Source organism: Crassostrea angulata, chromosome 10, assembly GCF_025612915.1.
Source record: "Crassostrea angulata isolate pt1a10 chromosome 10, ASM2561291v2, whole genome shotgun sequence".
Classification (NCBI taxonomy): Eukaryota; Metazoa; Mollusca; class Bivalvia; order Ostreida; family Ostreidae; genus Magallana; species Magallana angulata.
In genome coordinates, this window is record NC_069120.1 from 8,876,255 (window position 1) to 8,900,817 (window position 24,563).

The 24,563-nt window shown below is 34.6% G+C and overlaps 2 protein-coding genes across 6 annotated transcripts in view; one reads left to right on the forward strand and one right to left on the reverse strand.

Moving 5' to 3' along the window:
- LOC128164526 (katanin-interacting protein-like) overlaps positions 1–17,580 on the forward strand; it is a 37,916-nt gene extending 20,336 nt beyond the window's left edge. For 3 of the 5 annotated variants that reach the window (XM_052828430.1, XM_052828434.1, XM_052828433.1), the window contains 21 exons: positions 552–740; positions 2,301–2,356; positions 2,472–2,613; positions 2,738–2,952; positions 3,122–3,236; positions 3,684–3,831; positions 4,285–4,482; positions 5,654–5,791; positions 6,220–6,363; positions 6,535–6,558; positions 7,079–7,199; positions 8,203–8,380; positions 8,657–8,822; positions 9,157–9,332; positions 9,616–9,668; positions 10,235–10,345; positions 10,591–10,730; positions 11,612–11,713; positions 11,949–12,109; positions 12,540–12,643; positions 16,109–17,580. In XM_052828430.1, coding sequence (XP_052684390.1) covers positions 552–740; positions 2,301–2,356; positions 2,472–2,613; positions 2,738–2,952; positions 3,122–3,236; positions 3,684–3,831; positions 4,285–4,482; positions 5,654–5,791; positions 6,220–6,363; positions 6,535–6,558; positions 7,079–7,199; positions 8,203–8,380; positions 8,657–8,822; positions 9,157–9,332; positions 9,616–9,668; positions 10,235–10,345; positions 10,591–10,730; positions 11,612–11,713; positions 11,949–12,109; positions 12,540–12,643; positions 16,109–16,155 — 2,728 coding nt within the window. In that variant the 3' untranslated portion in view covers positions 16,156–17,580. The remainder of the gene's footprint in view (positions 1–551; positions 741–2,300; positions 2,357–2,471; positions 2,614–2,737; positions 2,953–3,121; positions 3,237–3,683; positions 3,832–4,284; positions 4,483–5,653; positions 5,792–6,219; positions 6,364–6,534; positions 6,559–7,078; positions 7,200–8,202; positions 8,381–8,656; positions 8,823–9,156; positions 9,333–9,615; positions 9,669–10,234; positions 10,346–10,590; positions 10,731–11,611; positions 11,714–11,948; positions 12,110–12,539; positions 12,644–16,108) is intronic. The other 2 variants (XM_052828431.1, XM_052828432.1) reach the window with 2 other exon arrangements.
- Positions 17,581–19,570: 1,990 nt separating this feature from the next.
- On the reverse strand, positions 19,571–23,581 carry LOC128164520 (uncharacterized). Its single transcript, XM_052828424.1, has 4 exons — positions 23,464–23,581; positions 21,714–21,821; positions 21,189–21,303; positions 19,571–19,758 (listed from the first exon to the last, which is right to left on the reverse strand). The coding sequence occupies exons 1-4, from the start codon at positions 23,478–23,480 to the stop codon at positions 19,705–19,707; spliced, it is 294 nt and encodes a 97-aa protein (XP_052684384.1). The 5' UTR covers positions 23,481–23,581; the 3' UTR covers positions 19,571–19,704.
- Between the last annotated feature and the right edge of the window lie 982 nt (positions 23,582–24,563).

Below are 24,563 nucleotides of genomic sequence, written 5' to 3' on the forward strand. Positions count from 1 at the left end.
TCAGTGTCAGGAAATTAATTCCAACTTTAGAGATCAATAAAATCAAGGCAAGTCCACACTTTAATGGGCGTATATGCTCGGGCATTCATCAATTATTCACATACATAGAGATATCTCTTCCATAAGGCCATTTCATTAAATAAATTGAGTGAATTCTGAAATTAGTTGGACAGTTGGCTTTATTATTCAGACTGATTTTATGTAAGTTTGCATGCTCAAAAAGGAGAAACACAGATAACATGCTTTTGAAAAGTCTAATTTTAAATCATATGCTGTTTTAAAAATACTAAAATTAGTTAATATGAAAAATATGAAAGAAAATCCCACAGAGCATGCTGTGTGGTGAGGGCCCAGGGGATGATGATGAATAATTGATTGTATCTTGACCAGGTAATCAGCCAATCAAATGGCTTATACTAGCGGTGTTATAGACTTAATCCCTGGATGTTTAGCATATATGTTTCATTTACAATTACCTGAACACTGAACATATGACAGATGGAGGGGAAATTTAGAAGCCGCTATAATCGTAGACAATCTCTCTGTCACAGTGCTGAGGTGAGAACGCCTCGGGGTAAGAAGACGGAGGACAGACCGGGGTCAGTCCAGGAGAAGAAGGGGACAGCCAGACAGCCGGAGGCAGAGGATGCCAAAAACAACACCTCGGATGAGTCCCTGCTACAGAGTCAGGACGACATACCCATGATACAGAAACTGAAGCAGATGAACCAGGGCTCAAAGTGAGTGTCTGACTTAACTGGTAACAAAGTGTGAGAGAGCTTCACTCATAACGTCAGAGCTAACTAACTCCATTTCTTACTTTGCTAATATAAATAATGATACCAAACCATGATTTTTCAAAGGATCTTATTGATACTGGGAAACAAAAACCTCAACATTTTTGTTCAATATTTGTACAGTTGAATATCCAGTATGCATAATATCAATTTTTTGGGAGAATTTTAAACGCAGTAGAGTAATGGGGGGGGGGGGGGGGGGGAATCTGAAAGAAATTAATTCATAAATTAACCTTTTTTAAGTTTTTGAGCAAAAGTCAACTTCAACATTTTCCTTTAAACACAATATTACCCGGTACACCAGGTATTGTTGGGTATTTCTTTCTGAATAAATTAATGTGTTTGATTCCTTATTCTTCTGCTAATCAATATACAGCAGTTGTCAGTATGATTTTTCTGACAGTTTTGTTGGACTTTAATGTTTAGGTGTATCATGTCTATTGATGACCCCCAAACAAACGTTTCACGGCGGCCATTATGGTTGGATAAGATGATACTTGGACAAGATGTGAACGATGTGTAATCCTTTACTTGTATTAGTGCTACTTATATTTGCATGAGGTTTCAAATATTTTGGTCATGCTGATCTCAGCTGTTTCTCTTCATTCTAAGTTTTATTTCTTTTATCTTAGAATTTAATTAAGCATGTATTTACAATTTTATTACAGTTTAATTTAATGGTCATTAAATCACTGTCCAATCCCCAACCCAGTCCCCAAAAATAAGTGAAATAAAAAATGTCAGATGATATTCTTAACAAGAATGTTAATATTTTATCCCAATTGTCTTCAAGTTCCTTATGAGTCTGAAAATAATCTTAAGAATAATAGTTTAAAAATATTTGTTTTCTCTACTGGAATATTGCTAACAAAAAATGGTCACAGAATTTTCACTTTGTGTTCAACCAACACCTTTAGCTAGCTCTTGCAAAATCTATAGTGAACTATAGTTGTGATTATTGTATGTAGTATACATATATACATGTATTATTAAAAAAATATACTGTTTATACTTCTCAAGATTTTCAAAAACAATTACTGGTTAACATGTTTATAGTATATGAGTTTACATTTGCTACACATAATCAATAAATGTTCTTGCTTTTCCAACTTGACTTTCCTGCATATTATAAAAACAAATTTATACCTACATGTACATGTATGTCAATCTCATATAAGCATGTGTATCTTGTCCTATATATGTATATATATCATCAGAAGAGCTATAAATACCACACCAAATATTCTCTAACAAGTCCTGGCCTATAAAATGTCAAAATGTTCAAATCAAATTTGGAGGGAGAATTTTTTTCAATTTTATATGAAGTTTTTTATTACCATCACAGACGAACTGCTCAGAAATTTTTCAATTTTTTTTTTCATTATAACTGCTTTTCTAGATTTTCAAAATAGCTTTTTAATGTAGAATCATGCGATGCTTATATTAAAAGGTTTCAAATTGAATATATTACTCAGATTTTAAATTTAGTATTATATTTTTCAGGGATCAGAAAAGAAAAAAAGATGTTCCGAAATGGTTAAAACAGGAGGAAGAAAATGGTAAGTTACCAGGTAGAAAATAGTGATGATTTAAGTCCAAACTTTGTCTTACACTTGTCAATGAGCTCTTCCTCAAGACTTAAATACACGTAACATTTTATTAATTTATATAAAGCAGGTCCTTTTGAGAAGCCACCGAGTCGAGGAGGAAGTGGCCAGGATGTAGCAACACCCTTACCACTCAAAGATCACATGACCCAGCAGAAAGATGTGGACATGCTGATTGATGAAGAACTAGCACTGTGGCCAGAGAGTGGGTGAGTAGTCAGGTGACCTAATAACGCCAACAGTGTGGCAGAATGGTTCGGTTTGGATCTATTGTTTACAAGATATTTGTTGTTGAATGATTAATAAAAAGGAGTTTTTTTTATACTTTTTCAGGAAGCCTGATCTTAAGACAGTATTTGACACAGATAAAAAACCTCCAGTAGCGTCTAGGGAAGTGAAAGAAAGTGATAGTGCCACACCCATGAAGAAAATTCAACAGAACCGGGCCAAGTGGAGAGACTCTCAGAAAAAGAACTTGGAGGAATCTTGGGGCTCACTAAATATGTTTGACAGACATCAGAAAGGCAGGATCTCCATGGACTTAGATGGTAATATACATAATAAACTGGTACTCAGTTGAACAGGATATTACTCATGGCAATGTTATTTTAACCATAACTATTATTTCAAATTTGGGTCAATTATCAGAAAAAAAGGATGAGCTACTTTATCATGTGTTTGCAAACCAACTATGTTTATCTCGTAAATTTTTCATAGATGATGCTCTAGATGAATATCTACAAATGCCATCTAAGAAAGCCACACCCAATCAGCCGTCAATCAAAGAGGAGGCAGAGGAGGTGGAACCAATAACAACATCTCCAGGAGGAGAGTAAGATCTATTTATAGATACAGGATGTTATGTGGCTGTTCTGTTTCAGCTTGTGTAATTCATAAATAAGCAAGACTAAACATAGACTTGTTAATAAGTAATAATAAATAATTGTAAATATTTATATTTTGTTGAAGGCTTGGTTTGAAAATCCATTTCCTTTGTTTTCAAAATAAATCAAATAATTTAAATTGGAGTGGGCAGGTAAATTTGTTGTCTCTGCAACTTGTTGTTTTAAAATATCAATAGTTTTATATGTTATATACATTTACAGTACATGGATAAATGAAATGAAATATTTAAAGTTATAATGATAATGATGAAATATTTCCTTGCCCCATTCAGAAATACTAGATTCACTGTGACATGATAAACATAAGATTTACACTGCGTAACACTATAAAACACTACAACACAATACATATGCCACATCTTCTGTTATTGTAGGCCTGATGACAACTTTGTGATACCAGAGCTGCCCTATGGGAAGGAGTTGGTGATAAACATTAAGACTACCTGGGGAGACAAGCATTATGTGGGACTGACGGGAGTAGAGGTCTTCTCCAGCACCGGCGAGTCCATGACCATCACTAAGGTAGGCTGACCTAGCACGCAACACTGTCATCAGGTAGGCTGACCTAGCACTGAACGCTGTCATCAGGTAGGCCCACTAGTCTTTTTACTATACTCGGTCACAAAGATAGGCCCACCAGTCCTAGTACATGTATAAACTTTTGTCTCTATGCTTGCTTTACCAACACTCCTTGTTATGTACCGGTACACTATCATCAGTCTATAATAGTATCACTGAGACATAAATTTTATACTTGATGTAAAATTCATAGAGATTGAAAGGTTTTACAATGTACTGTGAAAGTAACCATGGAGTCCTCCCCCTTAATTTATATTTCTGTACTGTTTCTTATTATTGATTTTTTTCAACACAGATATAATCTGAATAGTTAAATAGGAGGTATTTTCAGGTGAAAATCATTGATTATGCTTTTATTAGAAGACAGCATTGATAAATTTGCCACTATCTTTGCAGATCACAGCCAAACCTCTGGATATCAACATTCTGAATGAGTACGACAAGGACCCCAGGGTGGTAACCAACTTAGTGGATGGGGTCAACCGCACGAGGGATGATGTTCACATGTGGCTGACTCCCTTTACTCCAAAGAAGGACCACTTTATATACCTCACATTTGAAAAACCATGCCAGGTTGCTCTCATGAGAATATGGGTATGAAATGTTCACATGTTACACTATATCTCTTATTAGTCCCCTACCGGTTTCACCGGAGGGGACTATAGCTTTCCTCTGCATCCGTCAGTCCGTCTGTCTGTCCGTCCGTCAGTCCGTCTGTCTGTCCCACTTCAGTTTTCCACACTTTTTTTCTTTATGCATTTGAGGAATAATATGAAACTTGCTGAACAGCTTCAAAATGTCAAACTACAGATCAAGTTTACACTTTTGTAGCGTCTGATTGACATATTTTTGAGAAAATTAATTTTTTATATTCCAATTTTTTAATGTTCGGGTTCGTTATCGGGTTCGGTGTGTAACTGAACAAGCATTCTGAGAGTATTGCATAAGCAATACACGTCCCCTACCGGTTTGTATTATTCTATGAAAGCTTCCAAGCACACAACTATTTCAGAGCTATTGTAAACGAGATGTCATGCTTTAATCAGAGATAAAAGAACAAAGGAAATTAAAGCATTGTGTTGTAAATTTAATCGGCAGGGTTTTTTTGTATTATTATTACAATCGGGTTCGTTGTCGGGTTGGGCTGTTTAACGGTTTGGTTTGATTCGGGGTACAGAAGACGGTAAGAAATGATATTGTGCATAACAGTGCATTGTTTTCACAAATTTTTACCAGCGAATACAGAATAGACTTGGCGAAATTACAGGAGATGAAATATTTTAAAAGAGTATTATTTTACCTATTTCCTATTTAATTTCTATATCAACTATATAGTTTTAATTTCCTCTGTTCTTTTATCTCTGATTAAAGCATGACATCTCGTTTACAATAGCTCTGAAATAGTTGTGTGCTTGGAAGCTTTCATAGAATAATACAAACCGGTAGGGGACGTGTATTGCTTATGCAATACTCTCAGAATGCTTGTTTATTAAGTTATATGTTACAATAATTACTTGTTCACAAAAAAAATTTTTGATGAGTAGCATCATGTATTTCAAGTTTGAAAACTATGGTGCAAGATGAATCATGTTTTGAATTTTAAGTTGAAATAGATAAAGTTTTACATTCTGACTCTTTTACATATTATTGATTCAGTGTTTACATATTATTGATTCAATGTTTACATATTATTGAGTCAATGTTTACATATTATTGAGTCAATGTTTACATATTACTGATTCAAGAATTTATTTTTTCATTTCAGAACTACAATAAATCTCGTATTCACTCATACCGTGGTGCTAAAGATGTGATAATTCAGCTCGACAGCAATGTGATATTTAAAGGCGAGATAGCTCGAGCCTGTGGTGGGATAGAGGGAGGGACCGAGGCATTTGGAGATGTAAGTATGCATGTAATGGAATAGATTCAAACAATTCTAGTGTCAGAAATCATGTTTGTCCTTAAAAGTAGATCTATGTACTCTACAAGACAAGAAATAACAGTATATATACAGTGTACAATACAAAAATGTATTATCTAATGCACTGTACCTGAAATATTCAAGAAATGATAATTTCTATGCAACAATTTTACATAGATGTGAACAAGTCACATTCAGAAGATAATATTATCTATGCAGTGTACAAGACCAAATTGTATTATCTATGCAGTGTACAAGACCAAATTGTATTACCTATGCAATGTACAAGACAAAATTGTATTATCTATGCAATGTACAAGACAAAATTGTATTATCTATGCAATGTACAAGAAATATTCAGTGAATGATATTAAGGTGTTAATGTACTTGTTTTGTCTCTTTGATAGACAATCCTGTTCACAACAGATGAAAACATTCTGGAAGCTGTGTCTAAGAATGATGACGCTTATGAAGGAGACATGTTAGATGACTCAGAACCTGACGATGTTCCATTTGAGCGACCAAGCACAGCTGATGGAGGAAGTGATGAGGTACAGAGCATTCTGGGAAATTAAGATATAAATTGTTAACTCAGGGGTACATTGTACATTGTACATGATACTTCTAGTTGCATGTATTAAATACTATTGAGATTTTCAGAATATGTTAATTGTATCTTTTAAGAAGCTCAAATTTTTTACCACTATAATTACTGCTTGTAGGTAGAACCATCTAATGTGAAAAAGGTAGACTTACATGTAACTCTATAGTTGGCTTTGTTGTCTTAATTAGTTCACTGCAACACTCATCTCTTGCTATCAGCAGGGAAGAATGGGATAATTTCCACCCAGTATAGATATTTACTCAGTCTCTTCTATCTTATTCTCTACCACATGAAGAACAACGAAATGTTGTCTATATCTTTTTCTGTTTTCTTCCACATAAAAAAATGATGAGATGTTGTCAATATTGTTTTCTGTATTATGTTGTTAATTTGAAGTTATTTTTTTCTTAATGCCCAAGTGTTGGATTATTCACTGATTTTGTTAATTTTTTTTACATCAGCTTTGCAAATTATACAACAGACATATGCAACCACAAACCACTGCCTTTAAATTCATTGATGCCCACTTTAAGAAAATCACTTTATGTTGTTATAGACAGAAACACATGTATACTCCTAATGGTAGAATTAAAGAAAAATGCAAGGGAGAAATAATACATGAACTCTATGGGATGAGATTAATTGTAAGTTTGTATTCACAGGATCGGCCATTTACTCGAGCCCAAGGAAATCTTAAGAAGCAGGGTGAGACCTCCCCTGTCCCACCCCGCCCTGCCACCAGTATGGTCACAGAAGGGGATGTCATTGTGTTCAAAGGGAAAAGTAAGATCCTTTAGATTTACAGTTCTTATAGCATGGTCACAGAGGGAGATATTATTGTGTTCAAAGGAAAAAAGGAGATTGTGTTAAATTTTAAAATGTTTATTCTATGGTGACAGAGGAGACATCATTGTAATCAATGAAATCATTTTAAAATGTGAGGGATACATATATAGCTTTACAAACTTGATTATTGTGATAGAAGTTAAAAGATAATAAGACAGGTTATAGAGCATGACATTGAGAGTAAACCAGCACACTTTCTACCTCTGACTAAACGTAAGGGAATTGGCCATCTTTAATTATGAAGAAACCTATCGATCTTTTGTATTTCTTACAAAGTTCATGTGTAAATACATTGAATTAGAATTTTACATTGAGTATTATACTGTAATTCTACTACAGTTATTGCTGAGATCAAAGAGATGCCGCGGACATTATTCTCCAATATACCACGAACATCATCAGTAAATTATCAGATCAGAAATACCGTACCTATTTGTCTCGCACTGATCATGGAAGTACAACTTCAAACCGTAAAAAGTTTTAAAACCATGTCAATTTCAGGTGTTAGTTCCAGTCAAAACAATGTGTATTGCCTCAAATCAGATCAATGCGGCTGTTCCTAGGACCTCCCTAGCATATTTTCACTGCGTGTTTTTACATAAAATTATATAACGTGTAGTAGTAATAATCGTATTAATTTGCCCATAAAATATTAGGAATGTGATTCAAAGATATTTTATAAATAAGTGAAGAGTATTAAAATCCTAAGAAAAAATCTGTCGTCTGCATGTGATTCCTTTGATCGATACATATGTAAACATTACTAACAAAACTGTTGGAGTTACATGGAACAGCCGTCAAAATGACCTAGATCGTCTCTCTATAGAAGAAACGATCTGTAGAAATACTGGGCTCGAAATGTTGTTGAAATATAAAAGCCTCTGTAACATTCACGAAAACTAGTACTTTATTTCTTAATTAACATATGTTTGACTTGTAGGTCTCCAGTTAAACTTCACAGACACATGGGGTGACCTACACTACCTAGGACTGACAGGGCTGGAGATCCTGGGGAAGGATGGTGAGGCCTTACCGGTCAGTCTGGACATGATGCAGGCCAGCCCATCAGATCTACACCACCTCCCGGGGCACGAGTCTGACGACCGAACCCTGGACAAGTTAGTCTCACTTACTGTTTTTTTTCCTTTGGGACTTGGCAAAATAAGTTTCTGTCACTGAAGAAAAGTTTTATTCTATGAGGATTTTTGGAATACTTGCCATTCATATTTGTAATCAAATCAATCTAATCGAAATCATACTTGTAAAGTGGCTCTGCTCCAAAATGCTTTACAATATATAACTTTTCATTTTTTGTTTTCAACTTCCACGAACATGTTATTTTTAAACCAATATAAATTTTGTCAATCTGTAACAATATGAATCTGATTGTTCAGGGTGATCAATGGTAACAATGTGACGTGTTCTGATGAGAACATGTGGCTCATTCCGTTTAACGAGGGTCAGAACCACGAATTAACAATCACGTTCAGCCAGGCTCTGATGATGGCGGGTCTGCGGGTGTGGAACTATAACAAGAGTCCCGAGGATACCTACAGAGGGGTAGGTACATCAGAGGAACCCTGCCTCTATAGTCAGGGATACAAAGATTGTACAGAGAGAGAGCAAGGAAAGATTCATTTGTGATGTCTTATGATTGGGTCTATTTAGTATTGATCCTATTTTAGGGCCTTTGACATGGCTTCTTATATATATTATAGAAAAATATGATTAAAACTAATACTTGTTAGGAGCTCATCATCAGATGATCTAATTAACGATTACTGGTTTTGTGTTTTATAGTTGCTAAAATATAGCTCAATTAAGTTTCTTTGGACAAATTTTTGAAATTGAAATGAGTTTTAAGGTAGTCACATGATTAACTGCTCTGTTTCAGGCTAAGACTGTGCATGTTCAGATTGATGGGAAACAGGTGTCTCCCCCTGAGGGCTACCTTATCAGGAAGGGGCCCGGCAACTGCTACTTCGACTTTGCTCAGGAAATAGTTTTTGCTGGTCAACAGAAGCCTCCTATCCCCCCAACTAGTGAAACCAAAATGGACTCCTCTGTTAGGTCAGTGATGTGTGTCCTAAAGCTCCCTGTTCAGAAATTGTCCACCATCTATACACATCTCATTGATTCATGTTATATATATTTTTTAATTCTCCCTGGAGAAAAAACTATTTTAAATCTGTAGGATGTATTGAGGATTTCCAACAAAACTGTTGTGATATCACAAGTACATGTATTTCTAACTACCTAGGTACTTTACCTTCATGCATAATTGTACACTGTACATACATACAACTACAAATATTATTGTTCAGTTTGGTGAAAATATTTTGTTTTTCTGTAGGAGTTCGGTGACAGATGATGGAGAATATGAGTCTGTGCAGATGCCTTGTGGATGTATCCTCTCACTAGTACACATAATTACCAGTTGTTAACCCACATTCTGCTTTTTCAATCAACATGTATGGCCATGCTGTATTTTAAAAGTGATAATGAAATGGTCTGTCAAAAGTTTAAGTGAAATAATATTGCATATAAATGTCTATTTATGTGTTAAAATTTTTGTAAATTGTAAACCTGATTTCATAGTCGACTATTCAAAAACATACCCTTTAGAACTAAAAAACACTGAAAATATAAATGCTTCATTATTTGTGTTTACCTCTATTTTATTTTAAAATATGTAATGAAAGAAGATTTTTTGTAGGCATTTTGTCTATTTGAGCTATACATGTATATAGAACTAAGCCCCTGGATTAGATATGGCAGTAAACTGTTGTAATAATAAAAAATAAGTTATATCATAATGAAATGTTCAGTAAGTACTAACATACTAATATTTTGTCAGACAAGATCATTTCGTTCTTCTTTTTTTACTCATTTTCATATTAATATATACCGGTAACATATACAATATACATGCCTTGGTCCTCCAAAAACTATTTGACCTTGACTTCCCCCAGTCATCTACCAGTTACATCTGATTTCCACCTGGGGAGACCCCTACTATGTTGGTCTGAATGGAATCGAGATCTACGATGCCAGTCACAACAAGATTGAGTTGACTGAAACAAGTAAGAACCTTCTTTTCTACTTTTTAATGATTATTTTATAATTACAGGTAGTTTCCAGACTCAGCTAGTGTGTCTCAACATAATGTACAGTATTTAGAGGAGAAACATGTTTTAAAATTCATGGAGCATTTTTCTTTTATAAAAGTTCATTCTTATCAATGTCCAAAATATATTGTACCAGTTATAAAAAAGCTTCTGCTACTATTGAATATTTGTTAACATTGTGTTACCTTGTACATCTATAGATATAGCAGCCTATCCAGACAGTGTGAATGTGTTGGCCAACATACAGAATGATGTAAGAACCCCAGACAGACTTATAGACGGAGTCAACAGTACCAATGATGGCAGACACATGTGGCTGGCCCCCATCTTACCAACCACTGTAAGTAGAATCACGTTAACATCCTAATGAGTGCACATTACTTATAGTCTTTCTAGAAACATGTATGCAATATTTAAAGCTGCTTGGTCCGATTTATTTGTTATTACAGTATCAAATTTTTTTCCATACAAACCATTTATCGTAGAAAGTTATGGACTTTCTCCTATTTACACCAGCAGAATCAATCTCCTTTCAAAGTTAGAAATATTCAAAGTAAATAAAAATAATTTCTCTTTGGGCAAACGAAAAAACAAACCAAAATGCATCACGGGAATGTTTAGAAAAAGAAACCATTTGGTATCGTCCCCCGAATGATTGGGGTCATTCAACACGCATGCTCTGCATCGATTGTAAAGAAAACAAACTTCAGAAATATTAGCAAACAAAACGTACACATGTTTATTTGTAATTTGTCTGATCATTTCGACCTTTATTCAAAGCGATGACAAAGTCGTAATACAACTATTCCCGCCTTGTCGTCAGGGGATAAATTTAACATGAGGCGAAATAACGCGGTTCCCTTTTATGTCGTTTGTTTTGTTAGCAATAATGTGTACGTATTTTTCTTCATTGAAATTTGGCTTAATTGACTGGGAAAACAACTGCAATGTCTATTATTATACATATACTAAGCATAACCATCGTTTAAAAGCGTGCATAAAATTTGATAAAAAATCGGACCAAGCAGCTTTAAGAAGTGTATGTGTGAATGGTAGTCAATATTCTTGTACATGTACCATGTGTCTAAATAAGTTATAGGTCTCCAAACTTTGTTTTGGAGATTTAATTATTTTAAATTTTCTTAATAATACTTTAAAGATTTGAACAGCATTGTGATAAAATTCAAAATTGACATTTTTCTTTGAAAAAAAATGTTTCAGTTGAACCGGGTGTATGTGATATTTGACCAACCTACAGCAGTGTCCATGATCAAGATTTGGAACTACAGCAAGACAGCCAATAGGGGAGCTAAAGACATTGCAGTAAGTCTTTAGCAGGCAGTCTACATTGTCTTTATCATTATTTACAATACCAGAATCTGATGCAAGGAATTCTTTGAAAATTATCAAATGTCCAATTTATAAACATAAGTATATTTCTTTAGAAAAAAAAAATTAGTTATCGTGGCAAGGAATTCAAGTACTTCATGAAAATTTCAAAAATTTTGTTAACTTTTATTTCAGAAAAAATTTAGTGTTATTTTGTCCTGATTTTCAGTTACTGGTGGATGACCTTCTGGTGTATAACGGGATGTTACAACCAGTGAGGGCAGGGGCAAAGGGAATTGTGCCCAACTGTGACACTCCCCAGAGCTACCACACCATCCTCTTCACAGACAACAAAGACATCATCAGAAAGGAGAAACACTCCATCATCAGGTCTTTGTCTTTCTCAATGTTAATTCATCAACATAGTTGATAAAGGGGGAAATACTACAGCAGTTGAAATAGACCTTATCAAATCAATGATAACTTTGCCCCCAAAAAACAAAAGACATATATCTTCAACCTCTAGTCCATTTTGAATATCAATTTCAGTATGTTCAATTGAGAGATGGTTGTGTAAGCATTGTTATCTCTGTCAAATACACAAGTTAAAAGTATGAATGACAATACAATGTCCTTTCCATGTTTCTGAGTTTGGTCAGAGTCTGGGGGCAAAACCTTACATTTATTGATGATTTCAATGCATTTTAAAGGACCATCTTAAGCTTCCTATGTGTAAATATTGCATTATTAAGTACATATATTATTAAGTAGTTTCTATACTTCAGTTTTAAAAGAAAGTGTTATATTGTTTATGTAACAGTAACCAGGCGGGAGAGCAGGACATCCAACTGACCAATGATAAGATCGTAGTGGGCCAGTATAGTGACCCCAAGAAGGCCCAGCAGGGCAAACCAGTCAATCAAGGTAGGACAGAATTGACCAACATTGTGATGCAGGAAATAGGCTCTGATGAGCATGAAAGCAATCAATCTTGATTATTGATATTACATTCTCTTTTTAGCTCACCTGAGCTGAAAGCTCAAGTGAGCTATTCTGATCACTTTTTGTCCGTCGTCCGTCCGTCCGTCCGTCCGTCTGTCCGTCCGTCTGTCTGTCCGTCTGTAAACTTTTTACATTTTGAACTTCTTCTCTAAAACCGCTTATCCAATTTCAACCAAATTTGGCACAAAGCATCCTTATGGGAGGGCGAATATAAATTGCAGAAATAAAAGTCCGATCTGTATTCAAAGCGGAGAAAACCTTGATACTGTAGAAAAAGGGGGGTGCATTTTTAAAAATCTTCTTCTCAAGAACTACTGATTCCAATTCAACGTAGTTTAGCATAAATTATCCTTATGGGAAGGAAAATATAAATTGCAAAAATTAAGGTCTAATTCTTTTTCAAATCTGAGTTATTACGAAAATAATAATAAAGGAAAGGCGTGTTTCAATCAGTTTAATAGCCTCGGATTCGGCATCCGGTAAAATGGGTAGACAAGACTTGGCCTGGGCAAAACAAAAGATAAGCAGTTATTAATCTGCCAATCTCATTAAAATTTCAGGATATTTGATGGACCAGTATATTTGTATTTGCTGTAAATATTGCTGCAAAATAATGCGTATTTGGAATTGACGATTGCCGATCTGCCCCGGCTTTTATTTTGCCACGGCCCGGTTTTGCTTACCCATTTTACCAAGACTCGTATTCCATACTTCTAAAACGAGGTTCTTTGTTTAAAGCAGCCATGACATTATACGAAAAAGGGTCGATCTGACTATGATGAATTTGCTTGTTGTGCAACAGTTCGCGTATGAAGGGAAATTTTTGAAACATGAAAAATATATTGGTGCCGATTTTGTGAAGTAAATTGAGGCTAAATATTTCAATGCGTTGACAGTTTTCACACATGACGTTGATGTTAGCTTAATTGTTAATTCTGATTTTCGTTTCGTTTTCATTATTTATGCTTTGTAACCTGGAAACTGTCGTCTGTATTTCGTGATTTTTACGTATCAAATCAAACAGAGACTTCGGTAAATCAAACAGTTACGTTAACTGTTTACCTGCGCAAATTAAGCAAAATCTGATGTAGGAGTACTGAAATACAATTCATTCTATCGGTAATTCGGCATTATTTTTTGCGTAATGGTAGATTAATGCAATAGGTTTTTGTTGAGATGCTCGGCATTTTCTCTAGTTTATTCAGTTTAAATAGAGTTTGATATCGCTTACGGAAATATGTAGGTATATACATGTATATAAATGATTCATTTCGAAAAAATAAATTGTGTTCTTTATTTGTTATACATGTAGTGCATGTTTCTTGTGTTTAATTGTTAACAATTTCTATTTACTAACCATTTTTGAGTGTTTGCTTCGAATTATAAGCAAGATACAGAGATTTGCTAACAATTCTATGTTTGTACACAGATCTTAAAATGCTAAAGATTAAATCAAAGTACTGATAGTACTGAAAAGCGCTAACCCAGCTAGCTTCTGTATGTATATAACAGATATATGTATATAGCATTTCAGCTTCTGTATACGCACTATATTTCCTCATCACTGCATGACATTCCCTGCAATGATGTATGTAAGCCCTGTACATTAATTTCACAATAACCTGTAAATTAGATTCACAATAGCCCGTGCAGTTATGTGCATAAACCCCTGAAACTGGTTCCCTAACCAGTTTAAATGATGTATACTTTTGCTTAGAGGGGGCGGTTATTCGATGCACCGGAAGTTGAAGTCTAACGACAATAAAGGACTGAGCTATGCTTAGCGCTTTAAAAAGTAAAAAAAATTGTCAATATTTATTACGAAAATTTTCAAAATCTGTTCTTCCGGAAACCAACTTATTGAATTGTAAACTTAACCTTTTTAGCTCACCTGAGAATGGGGCCACAATGGGGGGGTCGAAGTTTAACAAATGAATAGAGTAAATCTTTAGAAATCCTCTTCTCAGAAACTAATTGGCCAGGAAAGCTGAAACTTGTGTGGAAGCATCCTCAGGTAGTGTAGATTCAAAGATGTGAAAATCATGACCCCTGGGGATAGGGTGGGGCCACAATGGAGGGTCGAAGTTTAACATATGAATATAAAAAGTAAATCTTTAAAAATCTTCTTCTCAGAAACTAATTGGCCAGGAAAGCTGACACTTGTGTGGATGCATCCTTATGTAGTGAAGATTCAAATTTGTGAAAATCATGACCCCCGGGGGTAGGTTTGGGCCACAATGGGAGATCGACGTTTTACATAGGAATATACACAGTTAATCTTTAAAAATCTTCTTCTCAGAAACTAATCAGCCAGGAAAGCTGACACTTGTGTGGATGCATCCTCAGGTAGTGTAAATTCAAAGTTGTAAAAATCATGACCCCCGGGGTAGGGTTGGGCCACTATGGGGGATCGAAGTTTAACATAGGAATATATACAGTAAATCTTTTAAAATCTTCTTCTCGGTAACTAATTCGAAGGCAAAGCTGGAACTTGTGTGGAAGCATCCTCAGGTAGTGAAGATTCAAAGTTGTGAAAATCATGACCCCTGGGGGTAGGTTGGGGCCACAATGGGGGATTGAAGTTAAACATATGATTATATACAGTAAATCTTTAAAAATCTTCTTCTCAGAAACTAATTAGCCAGGAAAGCTAAAACATGTGTGGAAGCATCCTCAGTTAGTGTAGATTCAAATTTGTGAAAAGCATGACCCCTGGGGGTAGGTTTGGGCCACAATGGGAGGTCGATGTTTTACATAGGAATAAACAGAGTCATCTTTAAAAATCTTCTTCTCAGAAACTAATCAGCCAGGAAAGCTGGAACTTGTGTGAAAGCATCCTCAGGTAGTGTAGATTCAAAGTTGTGAAAATAATGATCCCCAGGGGTAGGGTGGGGCCACAATGGGGGGGGGGGGGGTCAAAGTTTAACAAAGGAATTTATAGGGTAAATCTTTAAAAATCTTCTCAGAAACTAATCAGCCAGATGATTCTTTATAATTGTTAAGACTTTGGCCCCAGGACAATTCTTTGGCCTCACGAGAAGGTTGAGAGTTTACTGTACGTTTACATCCCATATATAAACTATTGTTAGGGATCTTTTTGAGAACTGCAATACTCAACACATGATATGACTATAAAATCATCCTGTTAGAAAAGGGACTAATGATTATAAACATAAGAATATCCAGGGGAAAATGGATTTTATTTATACAGGATTGACATGAATTATTGTATATTGTCCAGATAGTTTGTATTATGACTCCATTGAGCTGATTTTATCATACCTATTGTTCCTCAGGTGAGCGATGTGGCCCATGGGCCTCTTGTTTGTTTAACTGTACCTTATTTTGGAGCATTGATTACTAGTATTCGTTTTTGTTGTTACATAGAGCTGAGACCAAAGACCAGTGTTGTGGCCCACAAGTACAGAAGATAGGGAGTATTAAAGGAGAGGACAGAGCAGACAGGAGGAGGACTGGGTAGAGCTGTCAACATCATACCAGTAATGGCAGATGTACTGGGTAGAACTCTCAACAAAGCAACAGACAGAATAGGCAGTTCGTCAACAACTGGTGGAATGATCGGAGCTGTCAACAACAACAATTGGAATAGGCAGAATTGTACACTACATCAGCCTTTGATGGAATAAACTGGCTTGTCAACATGAATAATAGGCAAAAGGAATACTGACAGACATGCAGAGCTGATGACTCCAGTATTTTCATAAATACAACCACCAGCCAGTCATTAAAAGAAAAACACAGAAAATACGCTAAAAATACAGACACATATACATTATAAAAGTATGAGGAAATGTTGGGTTTTTTCCTTCATGGAAACCAATCCATTTGATCTGTGTGAATCTTTTTTTTCAAAGACATAGTTAATTTGCATAAATGTAAGGTCAGTGGAGTTTACAAATTGTAGATTTTATGGGAGATTACTCTGCCCTTCAATCTACTAATACACAGAAACAAGAAAGTTATAGATGTTTTGCATAAAAAGAATTTTGGTCATTTTGCTCATATGCCATACCTTCATACTTGATACACAATGACAGCTGATAGTTCTGTGTACACAAGTTGTACACAATTAGCTGATAGTGCTAAATGGATTATAGATACAAGTAAATACCAGGCGCAGACACATGATGTTATAAATAGGTTTATGTACATGTGTTTGGAAATATTGCATCCAATCTTTGGCACATCAATCATGTGTTCCAGTGGTTCTTTTACGTTATCAATGGTGCTGATACATGGATAGGGAATTATGGTTGTTTATTGCAAGTTATGAAATAAAACATTGTTTATGTGCTATTATTTCTTTAATGTTAGTTAGACTTAATAAATTCAGTAAATCATTTATTATTAAAATGATTTGCATACAGAATTGATGTATAGTATAGTGAAAATGTCACTATAGGGATAACTGTGTATTGATATTGTTAGATGAGGAAGGGCGATTTATAGATACTCAATACATAATGTTGCAGTACACTTTTTATTGAGGCATGTAAGAGGTAGGTTATGTACTGTGTTTCTCCTCTGCCAGTCACATTTTTTTTAAATTTTTAATATCTCTCTTTTCTGGCATTGGTACCTGTCTGGAGACTTGTAAAGTCAACAGACAATTTGTCCAAGTGTGAAGAAGGTCTGAAAGCTTTAACTTATTTGTGTGTGAATGAACCGAGTGTAAGTGAATCTTCCGTCCATAGTAATGTATTAATTCTGTGCTCAGGCTGTTATTTTCAGCATAGTTGCTGAATGTGATACTTTTGTTACGGTATATGGTTGTATATACATATCTGTGAGTCTTACGACTCTACCAAATGTGATCTTCACAATAAATATACTTTCAACCTATGTTTTCTGTTGCATGCAGTGACTGATACTTTCACTCTTACTCAATAAATGCTGATTGAAATGAGCAGTAATGATGTCTTTAAAGAATGAATGTAAAGAACCTCAATTTGGATACTGAAAGTGTTTGCACAATAATTCACAAAATTTAGTCAACCTACTGTCGGTCATTACACATTGCACACAAATAACTCAACATCTTTGAGGTGGGGACCATCTAAAAAGACAATGCTTTAATTATGGAAATGATTTGACCCTAACCTACATGTATGGGTTAAAAAAATTTCAGTTCATGCCAATGGCATAGAACTATAAATTCCACACTTATTTCATACTCCTTACTTACAAACATTCTTTTGGATTAATCTGAGCAAGATTTAGCCAACAGAAAGGTTTAATATGAGCAAGGTAAATCAACAGAAAAGGAATTTATGGATTAAATACTACCGGAAATATCTTTGCGAAAATAACTAGAAAACATTGAGATGGTGACCTCAAAGGGCCCGCTTAAATAAAGGACAACTGGATGAAAAGAATCTTAGAGAATTTTGCTTCAACCTTTACCTATATCTTAGAAATTTTTCAGCTGGCATAGAACTTCTAATTCAATCTCATTAACCTTACATACAGGCATTTTTGTTCAATCTGAGCAAGATTAAGCAAATCGAAAATAATTAACAGTCTAAAACTGAAAAGTTCAGTAACTGCACGCCATTAACCAAAAGATCTGTTTAAGTAAAGTATAAGCCAAATAGGGCTAAATGAAGAGTATATTATATATGATCTTTAAAGAGGATTTTTGTGTGATCCGATATGACCTTAACATTTGACCTACAAACATCAATCATTCAAGGTCGCTACATATCCTTTGATCAAAGGCATTATGTGGGTGAAGTATGGACCAGATTAGGGCAAAGGGAGTGAAGATATGCTCCAGACAAGGATTTTTAATATAAATTTTGCTATGACCTTCACATTTGACCTTGAAAACTGGTTCAAGGTCACAACACATCCTTTACTCAAAAGCTCTGTTAATGTGAAGTATGAGCCAAGTAGAGACAAATGGAAAGTATATATGCTTTGAAAAAAGAATTTTTTTCCGGGTTCAATGACCTTGAGCTACAAACTCTATTTAAAGTCACTGCACACCCTTAACCTTAGACACTTTGTGAGTGAAGTATGAGCCAGACTGGACCAAGGGGAGAGAAGATATGCCCTGTACAAGGACTTTATATATAATTCTGCTAACCTTAACATTAGACCTATAAACAAGGTTAAAGGTCACCACACACTCGTTACCCAAAGGCACTCTGTTGGTGAAGTATGAGCCAGATTGGGCCAAGGGGAGAGAAAATAGGCTCTGGACAAGTGATCTGGGACGGTGAGAAGGACAGAAAGACAGACTGATTACTATAGGGTACCCACAGAGCGGGTCCTGTCCTAGTTATATTACACAGGAAATTTAATGAGCACTGGCCCCACTGTCACCACCATTTTCAAATCCCTCAATGTGGTTAATAGAACCTTTTTAACAAGAGCTTGGACTTTGGGTAGTTGTGTCATACAGCAATGTGACGTAGGCCTGTCTATTTCATAGCTGGCCACTCAGCCACTGCTCTTTGAAATCAACAAGATTGGTCTGTCTTTTGAGGCAAGACTAAGCAAACGGTGCATATTTCGCTTATAACCGCGTCATTTTTAACTTGTTTTTACGCAATAAAAATGCAGCTACGTCCAACCAAAAGTCCAAGGTCTTGTTATAATGGTTCGTACTCAAATTCTTTCAGAAAAAATGCATAAAGAGTTCAGTACTCAGATTTGAGGCCTAATATTGACGAGAGTAAAGTTGGTGAGGGTGGGACCTGTTCATTTGAGCAAAATGTAATGCACTTCTGGTTCAGCATCAATCCTCATCTCTCTTGGTTTAATATAAAATTTCTCTTCAACAAACTATTTGTCTTCTGTCATGCTTTGAAAAGTGATAAAGGATTCAGTATTCAGAATTCTTTATTGGTAAAGTTTGAAATTCTTGAATCACATCTTTACATCTCGGAACAAACTAGTTAATTAAAAAATCCTGAGATGGTAACTTATTAACTAAAATGTCACATAATTGATCACAATTAAATCTTGGCCGGGAATGCTCCTGCTTCACGTTGTTCATCCCATCTCTCCGTCTGTAAAAAAAGAGAATGTTGTCATGATGGGACGCAGTGTAAATTTATTTGAAAACTGTGAAGCCTTAAATTGTGTGCTTTTTTTAAAAAAAAGAGAATAACTTGAATACTCTGTAATTCTGCAAGAAACGTCTCTCCCCCCCCCCCCCATGCCTTTTGACCGGCTTTTAAAAGGACTACTAGCATCTTATTATAGTGAACTACATAGAAGCTTAGTAACAAGTGTTTTGAAATTTCTTTGGCCTGTGACAATGATGTCTATATAGTATACATAGGGATGAAATAATCTAAAACATCCAATATAGTCCTGATTTTCCGATCTGGGTTTTGAGAAATCGTCACAGAGAAAGTTTGAAATACAAGTTTCAATATTCTAATCCAAGTACGTTAAATCTCCTAGAATTAGAGACAGGTCTTTAAAAAAAATTTCTTGCAGAAATGTTGGGATAGGTTATTTGCTAGCTATCTAATACAACATATTAAATTCATTAATTACCATTCCTTTGCATTTCAAAATGTTAATTGCCCGTTATCTCCAGGAAATTTATTTTGGTTAGTTTTGACATTATGTAATCACTTCATGTAGACATTGTCAACGGCCAGAGAAATTTTAATAATCTTAATTTAAAACACTTTGAAGTTTCATCAATATTGGATATAATATGGACCTGAATTTATTTGCCAATTTATATGATAATACATGTACATGTAAATGATGATTTGTTCATCTGCATCACCTATAACCCCCCCCCCCCCCCCCCCCCTCCTATCACAAGCAGTATAAATGTCTCATCTCTGCCTACCTAATTTTGCATCAAAAGATATTTTTCTTTTTCATATCTATACAAGTATAAAAAGAATTAACTTTACCATGCTGATGGAAAATAATAATAAATTACATATTTCCAATAACTTTTCATGGATATTTGAAGAAGGATTCAGAGATAAATGACAAATGATTAAATGCTTTGTTCAGTGTTTCATTTGGGCTATGAAGGTACCCAGCAATCATTGCAAAGCTTGCTACCTTAATACCTGCATGTAACAACAAACAACGTATTTTGTTGTTAAATTAACTTACGCAACAAAAACATGATAATCATGTTATGCATGTGAACATACCATAACATGGCAAATAAAAGTTTTATTTCCACAATTACTGCAAGACCATAGATAATTGCATGCTAATGAGAGTTGAACATATCAATTAATGAATACTGTAAACCAACATCTATTCGTGTGCAAAGAATATTTTGCGAAGTCTGCAAGACTCTTGTCACCTTTGAACCATTACTAAAATGTATCTGGTATTCCTTTTCCAGATAATCTATATTTGCGAAAATAGGTCACCACAAACCAGTTTATTTCTGGTTAATTGCAAAATAAAGCTGTTGTGAATAAAAGTTGGTTTACATTAGTTTACTACTTACCCAAAAGCCTGGACAAAGTGCTTGGTACTGTTTTTTAAACCAGTTGCATGGTTCATAATCTTCCCCCTTCTTCTTTATACATCTAAAATAATCTACATAGTTCTGCCAGCATGCCCTGAAAAACACAAATTTACATTGGCCTGATAAGTTAAAGAGTGTAATAGGCAAATGCCTCAAACTTAAAATCAATAGAAAGGCAGTTTATTTGATGTACCGATAATTGTATACATAATAAAAATAAAGTCCCATCTCAAAACCTAAAGTTTAGGGTGTTTTAAAATTTACAAAATGAGCCCAAAAATAAATTCAATCTAGCTTCTTTAGGCCAAACACCTCTCTAATGAATATCATTAAAAAAATTTCATGTAATTCAGCAGCAATACACACAACTCTTCAAAAAGAGCAATCTATATTTTCAATTTTACAAAAATAAGGAGAAGTACTTCATCTGAATCTGTTTTTTGCTACCTGAATAGGAACAACATTTGTTTAAGCAAAAAAGTCTGAGAAATAATTGCTACATACTTGTCCTGGTTGCACATTTGAAATCGAGCATCAAATTTGGCTGTAGATAATAATTCTTCAGCTTTGGGATCATTTTTGTGTGTATGCTCCGGATATTTGCCAGAAAATCTGCAACAAATAAAAAAGTTCATTAAATGGAAAAAGCATTCTAGTTGTGCTTAAACAACTATGTATGTAAAAATAGTTTGTTACCATGTGCTTTATAGCAGTATAATGAAAAAAAAGTAAAATAAATACACAATACACAAATATACAGCAGTTACTGCAAACATCTAAAAATTCCATTCAGTTTATCTGGTATTGTTGACATTCTATCCATACATTTGCAAAACTGTCATTCTAAAAGCTTTTTGAAATCTGTGTGTAAAAGTTTGACAACAAACTTTTCATGTTATATGATGAAGACTGCTATCAAAATCATATCAATTGAAAGTATGCATTACATTTACTATTTCTAAATTCAATCTTCTACAAGAATTAAAAGCATATAAGTATACATGTATGAAAAAACCAAGAATAAGAATTTATTTGACGTACTTGTAAAAGATTTTATATAGACTTTTGTTGGATGAAACAGGTCTGGTACAATCTTTTGATTAACAAATTAAGCTATTAAATCCCTTTTCTTAAATTTGTAATTTTCTCAGCAGGAATGAATAGTCTAACTTGACATCATACAAAGTTCTGAAAGTTTGGGGCATTACTGATAAGAAGGCTGGTAATACTTCTACACAATGTGAAGAAATCATACTTGTCCACTCCTTATTGCACACAATGTGAAGTACAATTGGCCAAACAATAACATTGTATCTTTTGCTCAAAAGTGTTTAAAAGAAACTGGATTTGCTTGCAGTTTGAATGGCCCCATGAACAAATATGAGTCTAAATATGAGTCATCACAAACTTGCAACATTTGTCTTTTCCTTAGTCTTACACAACAAACTGTGAATGAATAGCTTTATCAAGCTACCAGGTATATAGCTAAATTAAGCATTTTAGCTAAATCAAGAGATTGTGCATGTACCTATTAATTTTAATGTATAGTATTAGTTAGGGCAAGAAAATTAACAGTTACCAGTACATGTATGACAAGAAGATTTCTATTGTTACTTGTCTATGAATCAATTAGTCAGTTCATGAAAAATAATGTTTTAAAAGAAAACAAAGGCATTTTATTTCTATTCGAAAGCCTATTTGCATCAACTTTCACTTTTTTAATTATTCAGAGCATTTTTGATTTAATGGAAAAAGCTGAGCAACATATAACATATCGCACAATTCTAAAGCAAGAACACCTCAAACCCAGCTCAATACAGACTATCACGCACATGTTGTACTAAAACAATCAGCTTATTAAAAAGGCAAACAAAGATTAATAAATAATAAAGTTAAAATGTCAGATAAAAGACACAGGACAAAATTGGTTTTGAAATTGAAAACATGTTGCAAACTTGATCCCCATGTACAGAAATAGATAAAAATGGAGCATGCCAGCAGCTGGAAGAAACCACTTAATTGCTTGAAAGTTGAAAACAGAAACGGTATCATTCACTAAGCTCACAAAAAAGGTTACAAACCGAATAAATGAAAAATAAATTCACAGGAAAGGTATTTTAAGTGTTTTCGATATGCAATCTTTCAATTTATTTCCTGTTTTGAATTACCAAACTAAGTTTCCCTTTTTTCTATCTGGCTCTATCCCATACAAATTTATGGAATCGAATTCTCCTTTTACATATTCTTTACTTACTCTTTAATAAACGACATTTTTATATGCGTTTTCAACTTCTGGCAATGGAGGTCGGTTGGCGACTTTGAAAAGTAATTTAAGGTAGGCCGAACCCGATGAGAAAAAAATTGTCACGTAAACGTATTTCAAGCTCGAATTAAATAAAACATTTCTAATTTCAGAGTCCAGAACAGACAAGTATGACATTGTTATAATTCTAAGAAAAAGACATGCCAATGAATAGTATAAAATTTGTTAAAGTATAATATTTATAGTAATGACAAACAATATTGTATCATTTCAGTTAAAAGGAGTACTATATTCATTATTGCATGTTATCATGAATATTTGCCCACAAAACTAAAAATTTCCTTGTCTTTAATATTGAGTAACCAAAAAGGTTTTTGTTCATTATCTAAATCTGAAACATGGACGTCTTTTTAATCGCTGTATGTATATATATGTAAGCACATATATTCTGATTTCATGTTTATCAGTTCATGTTAAAATACGGTGATATCGTTGTGGCGAGCGCAGCAACAATTAAACAAACTTTGCATCATTGCCAACTAAGAGATATTTTGACAATTATCAACCAACATCAGAGAGAGAGAGAGAGAGAGAGAGAGAGAGAGAGAGAGAGAGAGAGAGAGAGAGAGAGAGAGAGAGAGAACTTCGAGTTAATGATCCAGCACATATACATTAGTGCGAACACAAGATGGAAAAGTGGCTTCCGGTATAGAAGAAGAGTTTACCTGTTGGAAAAATCATTTTGGAAGAGTACTTAACCAGGAATGTTCAACAACAGTTGCTAAAATAGGTGAAGTTGTAGACACCCTTAACATCGATACAGAGGTACCGATAGTCGAAGAAGTAAAACAGGCCATTTAACTTTTTAAGAACGGGAAAGCCCCTGGGATCGACCAAAATGGGAGAAATTATGCTGCTGTCAGTTACCAGCAGCGTTCCCAACACAGTCATCCTAAACAGAATGGCTTCAGTGATAGACCCATTTCTTTGTAAAGAACAAGCTGGATTCAGAAAAGGAAAATCATATGCAGATGAAATATGTTCCTTAAGGCAAATTTTAGAACAATGCAATGAATGGGACACCCATCTGT

What these genes read in the sequence shown, in the direction of transcription:
- LOC128164520 (XM_052828424.1), bottom strand. An exon ending in CAAATGTGCAACCAGGACAA is followed by an intron (nt 21,304 to 21,713) that starts GTATGTAGCAAT and finishes TGTGTTTTTCAG; the next exon opens with GGCATGCTGGCAGAACTATG. An exon ending in CACTTTGTCCAGGCTTTTGG is followed by an intron (nt 19,759 to 21,188) that starts GTAAGTAGTAAA and finishes CTTTTTTTACAG; the next exon opens with ACGGAGAGATGGGATGAACA.